At 31.8% G+C, this 17,500-nt stretch overlaps 1 protein-coding gene across 2 annotated transcripts in view; it reads left to right on the forward strand.

Annotated features, from left to right (window-relative positions):
- The window catches only part of LOC119593918 (titin homolog), a 13,228-nt gene extending 5,647 nt beyond the window's left edge, over positions 1 to 7,581 (forward strand). Inside the window, exons 3-14 of one of the 2 annotated variants that reach the window (XM_037942939.1) lie at positions 609 to 1,421; positions 1,619 to 1,757; positions 2,111 to 2,325; positions 2,468 to 2,593; positions 4,146 to 4,263; positions 4,751 to 4,885; positions 5,044 to 5,166; positions 5,632 to 5,780; positions 6,013 to 6,160; positions 6,627 to 6,765; positions 6,879 to 7,053; positions 7,183 to 7,581. In XM_037942939.1, the coding sequence (XP_037798867.1) occupies positions 609 to 1,421; positions 1,619 to 1,757; positions 2,111 to 2,325; positions 2,468 to 2,593; positions 4,146 to 4,263; positions 4,751 to 4,885; positions 5,044 to 5,166; positions 5,632 to 5,780; positions 6,013 to 6,160; positions 6,627 to 6,765; positions 6,879 to 7,053; positions 7,183 to 7,307 (2,405 nt within the window). In that variant the 3' untranslated portion in view covers positions 7,308 to 7,581. The remainder of the gene's footprint in view (positions 1 to 608; positions 1,422 to 1,618; positions 1,758 to 2,110; positions 2,326 to 2,467; positions 2,594 to 4,145; positions 4,264 to 4,750; positions 4,886 to 5,043; positions 5,167 to 5,631; positions 5,781 to 6,012; positions 6,161 to 6,626; positions 6,766 to 6,878; positions 7,054 to 7,182) is intronic. The other variant, XM_037942946.1, reaches the window with a different exon arrangement.
- The last annotated feature ends 9,919 nt before the right edge of the window (positions 7,582 to 17,500 follow it).

Below are 17,500 nucleotides of genomic sequence, written 5' to 3' on the forward strand. Positions count from 1 at the left end.
AATAACATATTGTTATTTGTGTAATTTGTTTATTTATTTATTCATGTAACCTGCCCCTCAGGTCATTTTTTTTGTAAGGGTTAAAAGAATATAGAATGTTAAATTTGTGAAAGTCATGATGAAATGGATTTTTAAAAATATTAAAGAAATAATATATGGATTAGACACAGTGTTATTCACACAATTTCATTCCTGGTTGGGTTTCCATGACAAGGCTATTGAGCTTCAGGATGTTTTTGGGATTTTAGATATTTGGTAGGTTAACAGAAATTAGATGTGTTACCAGACAAAACATTAAAACAGTTTCAGGAAAAAAAATTAACAAAGGGTCTTCTATATGAATATAGTGTTTTTAGATATCAAATTTGACAAGGCAGGAAAGCATTTTTCCTGTCTGATTTAGTCATTTGTTTGTCTTTTTATTATTATCCTTTGTTATTTTTTCATTATCATTATTTTATTATTCATGTTTACATTTTGTAACTAAAATTGAGAAGAAGACTTTGAGAAAACCTTTTTTTTTTATACAGATCAATGACTGGTTATAGACTTGAACTTTTACATTCCATCCATTATCATTGTATTTATTGCTATGATTAATTTTACAGCCCAGCTTATAGAGCAAGAGCCAACACCAGAACCTGATGAGAAAGAACCAGAGGAAGTCCTTAATGACCCAGCTTCTGATAATGAGAAGGTTATCCCTGTGGAAGAAGACCAGGAAGAAATGCCATGCATAGAATCAGAAGATAAAACAGTCATGCACGAAGAGAATGTGAAATCTCCAGTGGAAGAGGATGGGGAAACATGCACACTAAAACTGAGTAGTGATGAGAGCACAGGATTGACAGAGGCTGAGTTTAAGGAGAAAGCTCAAGAGGAAAAAAAAGATGATCTAGAGGGTATGGAGTCCTCTGGAAGTGAAACTAATGCCCCAGTAGAGACCAAGGAGACTGACGTCCCAGAAGGGGAGGATGAAAATACCTTTGGAGTCAAATTAAAGAGGGCCCTGGATGAAGAAATTGAAAGTGCCGAAGAACCAGTTAGCAAGAGAGTGTGCATGGAAGAGATGCCAGTGAGCAGTGCTTCCTTTGAGGGCAAGATTCTTGAAAGGCAAAACACACTACCCTTTGAACCTGAAACAGAAGTGGGAACCACTGTTGAGGACCAGTTAATGGATGATTTGGCATCCGAAGACAAAAAAGATGATACAATACAGAAGAGTGATGAGGAAAGCAGAGATGATATGTCTATTGGAGAGAAAATTAAAGAAATTCAAGAGGAAAAATTGGATAGTAAAGAGAAGATAATGAAAGAAGAAGAAGAGGAGATTGTAACACCATCAAATAGAAGGAAGCGAAAGAAGAAGTCATATGAGCGTCCCCGAGGTGAAGGAGGAAAATTCAGGAAAGAGAAACCAGGTATATTATATTTATGATTTTGTAATAGATACTCTGTATATATATATATATAAGAACCATGATATTTTTACTCTGAATATACTGTTATATCATTGCCAAAATATTGTTGTGATATGAAGAATATTGGTAGGGACAAATCTTTTTACATTTCATAATAGTTCACATTGATTTTTACTTTCACTTAAACATGAAATAAGGTTTATACAAAACAGATCCATCAGTGTTGGATGAGGATACAAGGATGGACAGTAACCTTCCCCAGGATGAAGACTCACAGGGATCTATGTCAAAGAGGGAAGTTCGCAGATTCCGCTGTGAAGTCATTGTTCCAGAAAGGTGAGAATTGCTATTATAGTATAACTATTTTAATTTATTTGGTAATTTATTGCCATTTTTTTGGTTGATGACGTCATAGTTATTATTATTACTATTAGTTATTTTTACTGTAAAATCATAGTTTTCCTAATGTTTGTTAGTGAATTAGGATTTTTAAAGTATACTAGCAAAAAAAAAAAACAAAAACAATCCTGCATGAAGAATGGAGATTTAGTAAGCTAGACATTTTTCTGTCATTTCCTTTGTCTAGAGTTATTACATTTATTGCTTTATATGTCAGAGACTTGAGAATATTTTGATGTTCACATAACATTTGGTCCCCTTTGTTCGAAGCTTTCTCTTTTTTTTTCCAGTACTGAAGCTTTCACAGCAGAAAAGGTTGTAGAGTATGTATGGCCCTTGGAAGGATTAGGAGAACATTATTTTATTCAGGAACAGATTTCTCAATACTTGGGAATAATGTCCTTCAAACGCAAATATCCAGACTTGCGTCGACGACCCATAGACATGCAGGAACGTGATTACTTGAAAGAGAAAGGCTTGGTATCGGAAATGGCATGTGATTTGGGTAAGTTGTAATGGTTGAAATGGCAGTAAGGGGAGAAAATGTTTTCTTCTATTCCAAAGCAAGGTATATTGACATAGATGTAAAGGGAGCATGCTTTTAAAATTAGTCAATCTTTATTTAATTTGTAAATCTTCTCTTTCAGGCCTGACTGCAGTAAGGAGTGAAGATGTTTTGGATGTTATGTTTAATGATTTTCCTTCTAAGTTTGATGAATTGCAGCGCCTCTTGCGAGAGCGCAAGGAGAATGAGATGAAAGAGAGAGGAAAAGGTCAGTAAAAATTTAGCTTTTTTGCTGAATTTCAAATGTTACTTTAGGCTGTTATCCTCAGATGTAGCTTTATTTTTATTTTTATAAACAATTGAACATCACATTAAGAAGGTAATGATTTATAGAAGGTATTATGTAATAGAACAAGATAGAAATCTGTAGCCTCTTATTACATTTGAGAGTAAAACTTCAGCCATAACTTTTTATACTTTTCCTTTTATTGCAAAATTGGTTTGAAGTTGTGGTAATTTCAATATAAAGGAAATAGACTCTGTTAGTAATTGCATTACTATCTTGTAAACCAGCAGGAATCTAAAGGCCAGTATATTTTAGAACTAGTGTTCAGAGAAAATGTGAGGTCCTCAAATGGTGTTTCACAGAAATATCTATGCTTGCTTAATATTAAAATCAATTTTGTCTCAGGTCCCATTTTAACCCATTGCCGACGGGTGGCATGTACTCACATGCCATGGCATGGCGGGACCATCTGCCGGGGGCATGTACGCACATGCCATAGAGTATGTATGGACATGCCATGAATTTTTTTTTTGTTACAATCACGGCAAAAGATTATTTTTCTGCCAGTGAAAGTGTGATTAAGTTGGTTTTAACACTTTCTAATTTTTACCATGCAACAAAACAAAAAAATGCAACAAACCAACGATTTCAACTCCATGATGCTGCACACTGCTTATTTTATTCGGACTATAGACCGAATAATGATCAACTATGGAGTCTATATAACAACAAAAATACCCTTCAGTCTAGATTTGGCAAGTAGAGACTGTAAAAAATAATGAAAACTGAAAATACAACATATCTTCGTAGTATTACGAAGAAACGGCATGGGATGCTGGTATTTGGCATGAGTGGTCGCGCATGCTAGGGCGATGATATAAGCCCCCGGCAGCGAGAATTCTGTATCAGCCCTTTTAGGTTACATACATTCTAAGAAGTGTTAGAAGAAAAAAGCAAAAAAAGTAGTTCTATCCAGTTCTAATTAGTACTGACATTACATGTCAGCGATTCTTCAGATATCCTAGCAATCCAGTTTTGGGGCACTTATGAAGGTACAAGTTCAGCTACTTGTAGGTTTTATTGGACACAAACAATATATAATGGATTTTTAAGTTCACGGGTGGCATCTACCATGATGCCATGGTGATGGAGTGCTGATGCCGCAGGTGGCAACCCTACAGATGCGGCCCGTACAGATATACCTGTTTGGTGAACCGCAAGGCAGCCAAAAAATCCTGTGAACATTGGGTCAACTCAAAGCTGCCGAGAAAATGCTGTGCTCTTTTTTTATTTTTTTGTGAAATGTTTCTGCACATAGATAGCTCTGCTAGTTCTTAGCCAGAAAGGCAGTCAATTATTAGACATAGAGACCTTGCCTTACATGCCATGCCCATTGGCATTGGGTTAATACTAGTCAAATCAAGTTTCTTAAACAAAAATTTTTTTGTGGTTGTTGGTTTGTTACCTTTAACCTGTTCATGACAAAGCTTTTCACAGACAGTATAGATTTAAGAAACTACTGTTTCTCTTTCAGTAAACTACTCCATGGCCAACATAGACAAATCTAAAATGCAAGAGTATGGAAGGAAAGCAGCTGCTGATGCTGCTAGATGGAATGCAGCTTTCAATAAAGAGAAGAGAGATGAACGCAGGTGTATATGCTAAACTGTGTAGAATTTGGTTTGTTAATGAAAAATGTTGAACTCTGAATTACAGCCCCTGCTCCATTGTAACAAAACTGTATTATTATATAGCTTGTATTCTTTTTATAATAAGCAGGCCTTCCACTAGCCTTATATGACTCTAGGAACTGACTCATATTTGGGATTATTGCCATTTTGGCCAAGCCTAGGTATGCAACTGGAGAACTAATGGAATTCATTTATTAGCCAGTGCTGCACCTTTTTTCAGTGGTGTTCTGTACCTTATGATTATCGTAAGAGTTTTTAAAAATATTATGTAGTTCAAACAACTGTTAGTATTTTTAAATCAGCCCAGACATGCCAAGCCCAGGGTTGAGCCTGGCTGGTGGAACCTAAGCTTTAAGGAATAAAATACAGAATATTGATTACAGATAATAATGAGTACCTGTCACTTTATTTTGGAAATTTACCTAAACATTGTATTCTCTCATTCCAGGTATAGCTTTGACCTTCAGACATTCTCTCTGCAAAAGCCATCCAGCAAGGGAAAGAAGCTGCCACCTGAGTATACCAAAATTGGGTGTTATCCTGTAGCTGTTTTACCTGGACAGTATACAGATTACTTTAGAGAGTAAGTAGTTCCATGTAATGGAATAGGTCTTTTTGTATAGATGTATTTACGTAACAGTTTCTATTACTGCTAATTAATTAAGTTGTAAGTGGAAAAGCAAAAAGTATAGTTGGTTATATTCAAGTATTCTAAATTTTACTGATGTTAAAAATCAACAGGTACACCCCAGCGGCACTGAGTTCTTTGCCCTTAAACTCAGTCATGGCACCTCCCATTACACGAGATCCCTTGGGCTCTGATGGTGCTGGCTCAGACTCTGAAGAAGAAGCTTCTGTACCGACGTGAGGATTATAGTTGTTATTTAACAAATTATTTTGTATTTATTATTTACTTATCTGTCATTATTATTTATATATATTTTTTAAATTGGGTTGAATGACTAATTTTCTTGAAAAAGCATTTGTTTTTAATCTTGGCAACATTTGTAGCAACAGCATTTTTATTATATTTTCTATGAAACTTATTATGTGTGGGGGAGGGGGTCATGTGATTATTTATTTTTCTAAAACTATTTTCTTTCTTTGTTTGTTTAAAGTGTTGTTGTGGCTTTGTTGTAAACATTTTATGAGAAAACCTAGAAATGTATTAAATGGTTCTAGTTTAGGCATCAGGTTGAGAATATTTTTAAAAATCATTAGTTACATACCTTCTCTAATATATCATAATCATGACTAAAGAACAAATGTATATAACACAGTATACAGAAATCACTTATATAGCTCCTTTTCCAATGTATGGTCACACAGACAAGGCACAGATGAAACCGACAATGCTGACATTAAGGACGAAAAGGGTGAAGGGTTGCCTCGTTGTAAGGTCTGTAGTGGTACTAAGAATCGCAATAAAGGAGGAAAGCCAGAACCACTTATTATATGTGGCTCCTGTAGATCTGCAAGTAAGTAAATATTTCAATAATGCTGTAAAGCATAATGGTTAGAAATAGAGTTATAGGAAAGTAAAGTAAAGATACATAGCTCAAGTACTGTCTCTTTGCTCTGGCACAGTTTAAATACCTATCAGCTAATTAATGGAGCCCATAGTCTTAAAAATAACTTCATTTATGAAATTAAAATGTCAAATATATAGCGACCAATATTGTACATGCTAAAGATTTATTCATTTTTCAGGCCATCCAACATGCATTGATCTTACCTTAGCAATGGTACCAAAAATTGAATCCTATAACTGGCAGTGCATGGATTGCAAAAATTGTGTTCTCTGCAGTGATCCAGATGATGAAGAGAAGATGATTTTCTGTGACATGTGTGACCGTGGGTAAGTAAAGGCCCAGAAAATAGGTCAATTTGTTAAACATACTGAATACTTTAAAAATAAACTGCCATTTATTAGTCTGCAGTCATGAAGTGCACAATCAAAAAATGTTTTTAGTAGTAAAACAAAATACAAAACTAAGTCTTAAAATGTCACAAGACCAGGGGAGAAGTGTTACCTTCTCTCAGAAATATAATTGAACTTTATTTTTTAAAGGTATATTCCAGGTATATATATATATATATATATATATATATATATATATATATATATATAATATATATATATATATATATATATATATATATATATATATATATATATATATATATATATATATTATATCATTACCATTTACTAAGCTTTACAAAGTACAACAATATTTAGCTTGAAAAAGCAGCCTGACCAGTTTCATTTTTTTTTATTGGTTAATTAGTTGTGGAATAACAATTTGTACATTTCATTCCAGATACCACATATACTGTGTAGGCCTACGTCGTGTACCAAATGGACGTTGGCACTGCAAAGAGTGTGCCATTTGTTCATCCTGTGGATCAAAGACACCAGCTGGTAATGAGCATGCTAAAAATGCTGAGTGGCAGCATGAGGTAAGTTCTTTAATTTTAAAGAATTTCTTTGAAAAATTCATTATGTCAAAGGAAGCAGTCCTGGTTAGTTACTGTATAAAATAATTTCTAATTGGCTACTTCTGGCATTTCAGTTTAAAAAGGACAAAGATAACAAACAACTGAAATATGCTACAACACTGTGTGTTCCTTGTGATAAGTACTGGAAAAGACGTCAGTTCTGTTATGTGTGCCTAAAGGTGTACAGAAGCATACCTGAAGATGGTATGGTACGCTGCTCAAACTGCCCAAAGTATATTCACCGAGAAGGTATGATAATGTTTATACTTGAGTATTTATGTCAATGTAGAATATCTTACTTTTGATATTTTATTGACTAAACATTAGATTGTTCCTGCTGCAGTGTATTCTCATTTAACTTGTACCTTGATATTTCAGGCTGCTCTACAATGTATGAAAATGAACGCTTTTGCAACAACTGTTTTAAGATGCGTAATACAACAGCACTAAATCACTCAAGAATCATTGCTGCTGCTAAAAAAAAGATGGCATCAGGATATTAGAAGTTTTTTTTTTTTTTATACATTTTCAAGGGTTATTCATAATTGTGTGTTTGTGAATACAAGAAACTCAAATTCTATATGTGTTATTTGTGAATGTATTGACCAATGGCTTAAAATTGCTCTGTATTTTATATTATAATTGTGAAGAGGTGAACAAGAATTTCCATATGCTTCCCTTATTGTGTGGTGAGGCTAGATATTTAGGGGCCCAGGGGCTAGGGCTCTTAAGGAGCTCCCTATATTTCTTAGTTATGACAAAAAAAAAAAAAAAAAATGTACCTGACAAAATAAAAATTTTAAGATTTAAAAGTTGCCAGGTATCATTTGGGTGCTTCCCTCCCCCATTATGGATCCAGGGAGTTGAAAAAAATTACCCTCTCAGCTATACCACTAAATATATTATTTGATGTGCAGCACTAACAAGATTTGTTCTGTTGATGTAAAGTAAATAAGGTAGGCATGATTATAGCTTCCATGTAAGAATTGTTTTACAATCTGTTTTGACCAGGGATTCTCAGTTTTTTCTATCGGTTGATACCATAATGAAATTTAAAATTTTCCAGTCAGAATTTAAATGAAAATTACGTTATACATTATTTTTTTGTGAAATGAATGTATATTATTATAAAACTAAATAAGTAACTCTTATTTTAATATAGTGGGGGTGTGAAATTGGATGGAAAAAGTAAAAGTTACTATAATCAGATAATGTCTTAGCAACAATAGATGGTTCTAGCCATTTTACAAGTCCTGGCCCTGCTACTCTTTGACCCCTTGGACCCCCTAGCCATTTGTTCATGCCGACAAAGCCCTGGGGGTCAGCATTAACCATTTTGAGAAAACCTGGTAACCTTTCAAAGTCAGACTCGGTGAATAAATATTAGTTCTGTTATTTCAGCTAAATTTTCATAATAGTATAGGGTGTCAAGTTGATGGAAAGAGTAAATGGGTATATAAGAGGATGAATTTTATACAATATATTTTGCTCTTCTGAGTAATGTAGAAAGTAGGTAAAATTTGTAACTTCTATTAGTTTAGAGGAAAGGCAATATTGATGTTACATTTTAACTAACAGAGGTGATTTTATGTTTCTATATATTTTTTTACCCAGTGAAAAATACATGTGTTTTTTTTGTTTTTTTTTTTTTATTCAGTTTAGTGTCTGATGCATTGTAAAGAAAAAAAATAATTAAATTATTTATCTCTACCGATGTTGGCATTTATTAAGCATTGCAAACCAGTCATTTCCATATGCAAGTTTTAACCCATTACTGTGAAATAAATGCCATGTTAACTGTGATTTTAGTTTGTGTTTATGGGGCTTAGGAGATGGAGACTGAGGCCCAATGCCAGGGATCAGCTTGTACCTTTGGCCTCAGCCCTCAACTTTACTTTTCCCCTTCTTCATTTCCTTCTCCAACCTCTTCTAATATCCACTTTCTAAGGTGTGAGAACATTGTTGAAAGGATGAAAGACACACTTTGTGCCAGTCATGAATGGGATAGGGTAGCCATGGGTATGGTATTCCCATTTAGTTGTCTAGCCCTTATCCCTCAAGGGGAACCTTGAGGGGTGGACCATTATCTCCACATACTCTTGGCTTCACATGGCCATTAATGAAGATTTTGTACCCGTATTGGGCAATTTGGCTTGCCCCTTCATCAACTACCTCCACTGATTTTAATTTCCCTGGTTCCCTGACCCCAAGCATGCCTTTGACCACAACTCTGAACACTACTACTACCCCCTTCTCAATGCCTACTATCACCTCAGTCCAGTCCTAATCATCCACCCTTAGTCATTACTCAACTTTCAGGAAACCTTCCTCCTTTCCCAACATTCTCTACTTCATCATCTACCCCTTCCTCCATTAATGCTTCTCTGCAGCCTTATTATCCATCTTTCTACAGTACTACTTCACTCATTGCCACTCCCTCTTCCACAAGGCCCTTCTACTACCTACCTCTACAGATCTTTTGAGTACTCTGTTTATCCCAGCCAAATGGGATAAATTTTTTTGTGATCTTTACAGCCCCTTACTCTGATAATTTTCTCCTCTTTGAACAATACCTTCCAAAACAAGTAGGGAGTTTTATTCTGCAGCCCCACCTTGTTACAATTACATCTGAATTCACTTTACATTAGGCCAGACAGGAAGTACTGAAATAAGGTTTTTCTTTTACTCCCTACAGTGCTGCCCTTCACTCTGACCCTCACCCTTCCTCCCAAGATGTTTCTACATCCCCCTTGTATCTATTCCTCCTCCATCTTATGTTTCCACTTCTATCCTCTTCCCCTCCCAATCAAATTCTTTTGCAATTTTAAATCCAGACACCTTAATCTCTACCACTGCCCCAACACCTACCCCTCTCCCTCCTCACTCTACCTATAGCAGACAATCTAAACATTCCACCCCATTTTCTCATACCATACCCTCTCCTCCACCTAGCTCTTGCTAGGTAATGCTAATAAAAGTATTAGAAATTAAAATTTTGTTACCAAAAATTCAAGGAATAGGTTAAATGGGTGAAGTCAAGTGAGCCTAGTAACTGTGTAGAAATGATCATGTGACACACAACTTTGTTATATATATTGTGTTGTGTGATACTGGGCACTAACTAATGAGCTGATCTTAATGAATGGAAAGGTCTAGGCAAGGGTTTTCTTATGGTTAATAAAAGTTGCCAATATCAGCAGTGTTAAAAAATAAACTGAAAAAAATTGAAGGACAGTTTCCCATAACTTCTTTTTCAACATGGTAGAAAGCTCCAGTCTCAGTTTTTACCTATTCTATTAAGTTTCTCTCTTTAAAGGGCACCTCATTACATGTGAATTATTATATGTGAAAATGTATTTTGGGGGGATTTTTAGAGACCGATGAAATACATAAATTTTTCTTCTCATTCCTGAACTTGCATTAATTTGAACACTAATATATTTTTTAAACAACAAAAATAAGTCAAATTTTTATGCTAATAATGGGGGGGGCTTCCCCAAGGGAGAAGTAAATAAATAATAGTATAAAAAAATTTGCTATCTAAACTTTGCTTAGTACACTAAAATCACGAAATTCTGTATGGCCATTTTCATATGCAATGAAGATGATGATAATATAAATGCAGGACAGCTGATCTTCTAGCTACCCCAGTCCTTTGCTTGTTATTGTTGTGGAAGGGCTTAGGAGACGATGACTGAGGGAGGGGATGTGGGGGATCACCCCTGCGTTGTACTTCACCCCTCACCTCAACAAATTTTGCATGTCGTTTCTTCTCTCTCTTTCCTTTTCCTTCTCTTCTTCATATTCTGCCCACTTATCCTAATCATTAACTTATTTTTACCCTTTTGGCCACAATGTTTCACTCATAAGCCTCAACCTATTGCTGTATTTTGAATAAGCCACTAATGACCTTGTGTGCTGTGTGGTGCAGCGGTCGTGATCTCGTCTAGCAATCTTGCTGACATGCATTCAAATCCCTTGCTGCTCGTGGATGATAACTTCAGCCATTCCTTGCCCATAGGAGGTAATTTCAAAGCAAAATAAAACAGACAGCATGTCGCTCCAAGAATATCCATTGTAAGAAATGGAATAAAATTAAATTATATTAATTATATTACATTAGATGATGTGGAAGAAAATTTTCAATAAATAAATAGACTGATCTTCTAGTATTATCAACTGCTTTATGAAAGGGTTGCTTATCACAACTAAAACAAATAAAGTGGATTTAGTTGTATATTTACTCAATAGTAATTGAATTTAATGAGCAGACACAGATCTAATATTACAGATATCATGTTTACAACACTTAAAAGGGAAAGGCACTCTTGCTTGAGAACATCTGTAAAAAGCATTATCACAGACATAATATTTCTTATCAAACATTCAAATACATCAAAACAAGACTGAAGTTACAAAAGAGATGCATCCAATACAAAAAATTAACTGAATTTCCACTTTCTCCATTCATTACTGATAACATTCTCCTGATTTAGTACAGCTGCTGTTTTCTGCTGATCCATTTTAAAAGAATGATCATAAAAGAATAATTTTATCATTGAAAGAAAATAGAAAAAAAGAAAAAATGGAAAGAAAATAAAAGAAGAAAAAGAAAAGAAAGAAAAAGCACAAAAAAAAAAATAATAAATAAATAAAATAAAAAATGACCTGCACTTAGAAGGGGGGGGGGAGAAGAAAGAAAGGGAATGCTCACATTCTGAAGATACTAAAGGAAGATCTATTTGATTAATGAAAAGGGAAGCTTCACTGGAAGTGTAAACAGTTAAAGCAACTGACAAAAAGCAACTATATAGCAATATCAATACTAGATCATAGGCCAGTTATTTCTTTAATGATGTTGATCTAATTTACAAGAACATGTGAGCACAATCAGGAAATAAAGAAAACAATCCTATATCACTATAGACATCAATAAATAGGAATTTATTTCTTAGTTACAAACTTGCATACTTTAAATATAAATAAATATTTTCCTTAAAATTAAAAACATTGACATCACTGGGTAACAGAGGTAGGTGAAAGTTCTTAATCTTATAATGATAAGAGGAGAAACTTATCTTACCATTCTGATTTCGAACTCAATTTCTTCTTCTGACTGATTGGTTGGATAAGCTAACTCCCATAGTTGTCTAAAAATGGGAATTTGCTCATTGGGGGTTATGAGTTCTATAACTTTTTCATATGGTAGAACAAGTGCTGCTTCTGCCTTTATGGTGGGATTGTGGTCAGTTGTTACACGTGTACGCACCATTTCAAACAACTTTCCCCAGTCTGCCGTACTTGCAGGCAGTACAACTTGCAAGGTCTGGGAGTCCTCATCTGTTTCTGTATCATCCTCATGGTTTCTCAAATCATCACTCTTGCAGTTAATATGTTCAACTCTATTACCTTCAAATATAGTAAGACCATCAAGATTATTCACCACAGGTCCTGTTAGCACCTCCTGGCCCATGTCAAATTGGCCATCTAAAACCATTTCTACTTGTGTGGTAAATAACTCATCACTCTCTAAAAGGTTGTTGGCAACATTGGCAGCTGCAATCTGGTCCTCATCATATTCATTAAGAATAGGGAGCTCATCTGGTTCCTGTTTAAATCTCTTTACTGAATCCATTTTTGTGGTGCGGGCTGTTGAACGGTATTCTTTTCCTGCAAGTCGTGCAAACTTTTCAAGCTTCTGTCGATGCATAAGTTTGTCATTCCCCTTTAAGTCTTGGAATTGGTTCTGTCTGTTTCTTTTATTTCTCTGTAAAATATGATCCAAGATTTCTGTCTTCTCTTCTTGGCTATCCTCATCAGAATGTGAATGTTCGTAATAATACACAACACTAATTTTTCCTGTGAAATCACAAGTCTCTTTGTCAAAGTCTTGGTATACCTTCATCCTTGCAAAACAAAGGCAGGGCTGAATCTTGTGTATCCAATTATGCTTGTCTGAATACTCTTGTTTGGCTGCTTTTCTTGCTGCAGCAGTGCGAAGATGATGAAATCTATGGCACACTAATAACCTCTCTGTTCTATGAGACTTTCTTCTTCTGACATCACATGTGAACCTTACTTTATACTTCTCTTCTTCCTCTACTAACCACTGAGTAAAAGCTCTCTCATCCTTAAATTCTAAATTTTTGCTAGCCATAGAAAATTTATGAGCTATCTGCCAATGCCTCTGTAATTCAGTTAGCTTGAAGAACGAAGAATCACACCTTTGAAAATGACAAGAAAACATTCTTGTTAATTTGAACTTCTTGTTTTTGCATTCCTTGTTTCTAACATGTGTTTGATAGCCTAACTCTGACAGAAAGTTGCGCCTACATAATTTGCATTTATACTCAAATTTTCCTTTCTCAATTTTTAAGTCTACACCATTTTTCTTGCGTTTTCCAACTGTAACAAGCTCCCAGTCCTCATCAACATCATCTGCAACTAATCTATCATCATCAGAATCTATAGGTTCTTTTTTGATATATGGAGTTTCTTCCTTTTCACTTCTATTATGACTGTTTCTAATATGCACTGAAAGTTCTTTTTTCTTCAGAAACTGTTGTTGACAAATCTGACAAGTGAATTCTCTCTCAGAATCTTGCTTTTTAATGTTACTATTTGAGAAGAATACTAGGGTTTCTTTTTGCCCTAAGATATTATGAAATTCATTTTTGGTAGACTGAATGCTTTGCGAAGTTTCTAACAATGTGCCATCTTCTGCTACATAAAGGACTGCCTCACCATTCCCATTAATCCCAGTCTCTAGTGCCCTACATTCCTCTACTGTGATTGTTGGTGGATCTTTTTCTAATCCCTGGTCTCCAGATAGTGAACAATCTGCAGTAACACTCTCTGGGAATCCTGGTGTTTCCTCCATACCTTTTGTAGGAGTTATAAGAAGAGAAAGGTCTTGTAGTCCCTCAGTCTTACCAACATGAGGTTTCATTGTAACAGTTACTAATGGCTGCTGAGTTGACTTTTGTGGGGTTGTGACAGCTGGTAACTCAATCTGAGGTGTGTGAGGGAACACTGGGCTGTTTGTGGGAGAACTGCTTCTGATAACCATTATACCTTCCCCACTGTGGTGTTTCTGGACATGTTTTGCTAACTGCTCTTGATTTTTGAAAATAGCTCCACAATCTTCACCTGGGCACTCATAAAAAGCATCCATGCTTTCCACTGATTTAGGACTACTTTCTAAAACATGACTGTGTTCAGAAATTGTATCATTCTTATATCTTTGCTCACAGAATGCAAGATGAATGGCTGCTCCCCGCTTGTCCTTGCATTTCTGACCACAGTACTGGCAACTGACTGGCTGTTTCTTATTGCTTCCTGTGCTGCACTGATGGCCCTGTAAACTGGCTCGAGTAGCAAACTGTTCCCCGCACTCTGAACATGGTAATGGCTGCCTTGTGCTGGTGATAAATGTAGATTCTTCTTCCTTAACAGATACTTCTCTGGGTTCCTCTTCATCTTCCTCAGCTGCAATGCGCTTAATGGCTTCGGTGACCTTTGACCTCCTTGGCCTCTGCTTGGCTACACTGTGAGCATCACCAAAATGAAGAACCAATTTCTGCTTGGAGGAAAAAGTTGCATGGCAAAGGGCACACTTTACCATTACTTTTTTTCTGGGAAAACCAAACCTGTAAAAAAAGAAAAGAAATATATATATAACCTAAACAAGCAAATGGAATATCCAAAAACTATGGTACACAAGTTCACCAACTTATTCCATTACAATGGCAAACAATCTTTCAAAATACTGACCTGCAATATCTAAATCTATCTATACATACATACATCCATTACACACACACACACACACACACACACACACACACACCACACACACACACACACACATATATATATATATATATATATATATATATATATATATATATATATACAAACACACACATATACATATGTATATATATATGTATATATACATATACATATATACATATATGTATATGTACATATACATAGACATATATGTATATGTACATATACATATATGTATATGTACATATATACATATATGTATATGTACATATATACATATATGTATATTGTACTATATCATATATGTATATGTACATATATACATATATGTATATGTACATATATACATATATGTATATGTACATAATTACATAGTATATATACATACATGTATATACATATATGTATATGTACATACATGTATATACATATATGTATATATACATATATGTATATGTACATACATGTATATACATATATGTATATGTACAATATACATATAAACATTATTTATATATAATATATATATATATAGTATAATATAATAATTATAATATATAGATATATATATATTATATATATATAATAGATTACATACACAACACACATTACATATGTATATATAAGTATATATAATATATATGTATATATATCATATGTATATACATACACACATATACTATATATATATATAATATATATATGTATATATATATATACTATATATATAATATATACATATATGTATATATATATCCATATAGTTATATATACTATATGTATAATATATACATATATGATATATATCATTTATGTTATATACTCATATATGCTATATTAACATATATGTGAAATAATACATATGTATATATATATAATATAATAATATATTAATATATATATAATATATAATATATACATAATACTATATATAATATATATAATATATATATATATATATATTATATATATATAATTAGTAATATATACATAGATATATATATAAAACATATATATATATATATAATATATGATAATATTATATATATATATGATAATATATTTCATATATATATAACATATATTATATAATAATTATATATATATATACATATATATATATATCTTATATATATTATAATATATATATAGATATATATATAATATATAATATACCATTATATATAACTACAACAACATAACAATACAATAGTATAAGTATATGATATTTATGTGATAGTATATTATTTTATGTATAATATTATATATTATATATATATATCTATAATATATATAATAATACTATATATATATATATAAAACTATATATATATATATCTATATAATATTACATACATAATACATACATATAGTATATATATATAATATATATATATATATATTAATATATAATTAGAATATAGTATTATAATATAGTATATGATTATGTATTATGTATGTTGTAAGTATAATATATATTATATATTATATATATATATATATAATATATAATATATTATATATATTGTATATTATATATATTGATATATTATATATGTATATATATTATGTATTATATTATTATATATATATATATTATAATATATAATATATAATATAATATATATATATACATTAATAATACATATATAATATATATTATATTATATATATATATATTATATATAATAAATAAATGAATATACATACACATATGTATATATAACCTAAGACAAACATTGTAACATACACATACATGTAAGTATAAGTATAAGTGTACATGTGTGTGTGTGTCGTGGAGGTGTGGGGTGTGTGTGTGTAAAATTATATATATATATATATATATATTATATACTATAAATATATATATATATATATATATATATACATATATATATACATATATATATATGAAAAATATATTATATACAATACTTATATTTAATGTAAGTATATGTATATGTGGCACAGTAGGTTTTATAGATATAATTATTATCTATACTATATAGTAATAGTAGTGTAATATATAATGATGTGTAATAATATGATATATATAATATTTATATATATTATCTATATATATATATAATACATCAATATGAATTTATATATTATAATGTAGTAGAATATATATTGTATATACTATTTAGTGATACATATATATTATCATATACATACATATATACATTATATCGTGCATCTATTATCTATCGTATATTAATACTATCATATAATTATTATATATAATATATTATATATATAATATTTTTATATATATATATTTTTTTGTTTGTTTTTTTTTGTTTGTTTAATAAACATATAATATATATTTATCATATATATAGTATATGTATATATATTGTATATATATATTATTTTACTTATTATATATATAATATACGTATACATATATACTGTGTAAGTATATTATATAATATATATGATATATATATATATTATATATTATATATATATATGACTGTGTGTGTGTGTATTTTATTGTGTGTGTTGTATGATGGTGTGTGTAATGTATGTTGTTGTGTGTGTGTATATATGTATGTTTGTTGTATATATATTGTGTTTTTCATATCATATCTATGTGTGTGTGTATATATATATATGTGGTGTGTGTATATATATATACTTGTGGTTGTGAGTATATCTATTCATTTTGTTATAATCTTTTTGTATATATATATCTTCTGTTTAATATTATATGTGTGTGTGTGTTAATAATATGTTTGGTGTGTGTATATTATATTGGTGTGTGGGTATAAAATGTATGTGTATTACATATAGAGTGTGTGTGTATATAAATAATGTTGTAATATATATGTTAATATAATATTTGTTGTGATATCTTAGTTTTGTGTTTATATATACTATATATAATATATATATA

This window comes from Penaeus monodon, chromosome 3, assembly GCF_015228065.2.
Source record: "Penaeus monodon isolate SGIC_2016 chromosome 3, NSTDA_Pmon_1, whole genome shotgun sequence".
Lineage (NCBI taxonomy): Eukaryota > Metazoa > Arthropoda > Malacostraca > Decapoda > Penaeidae > Penaeus > Penaeus monodon.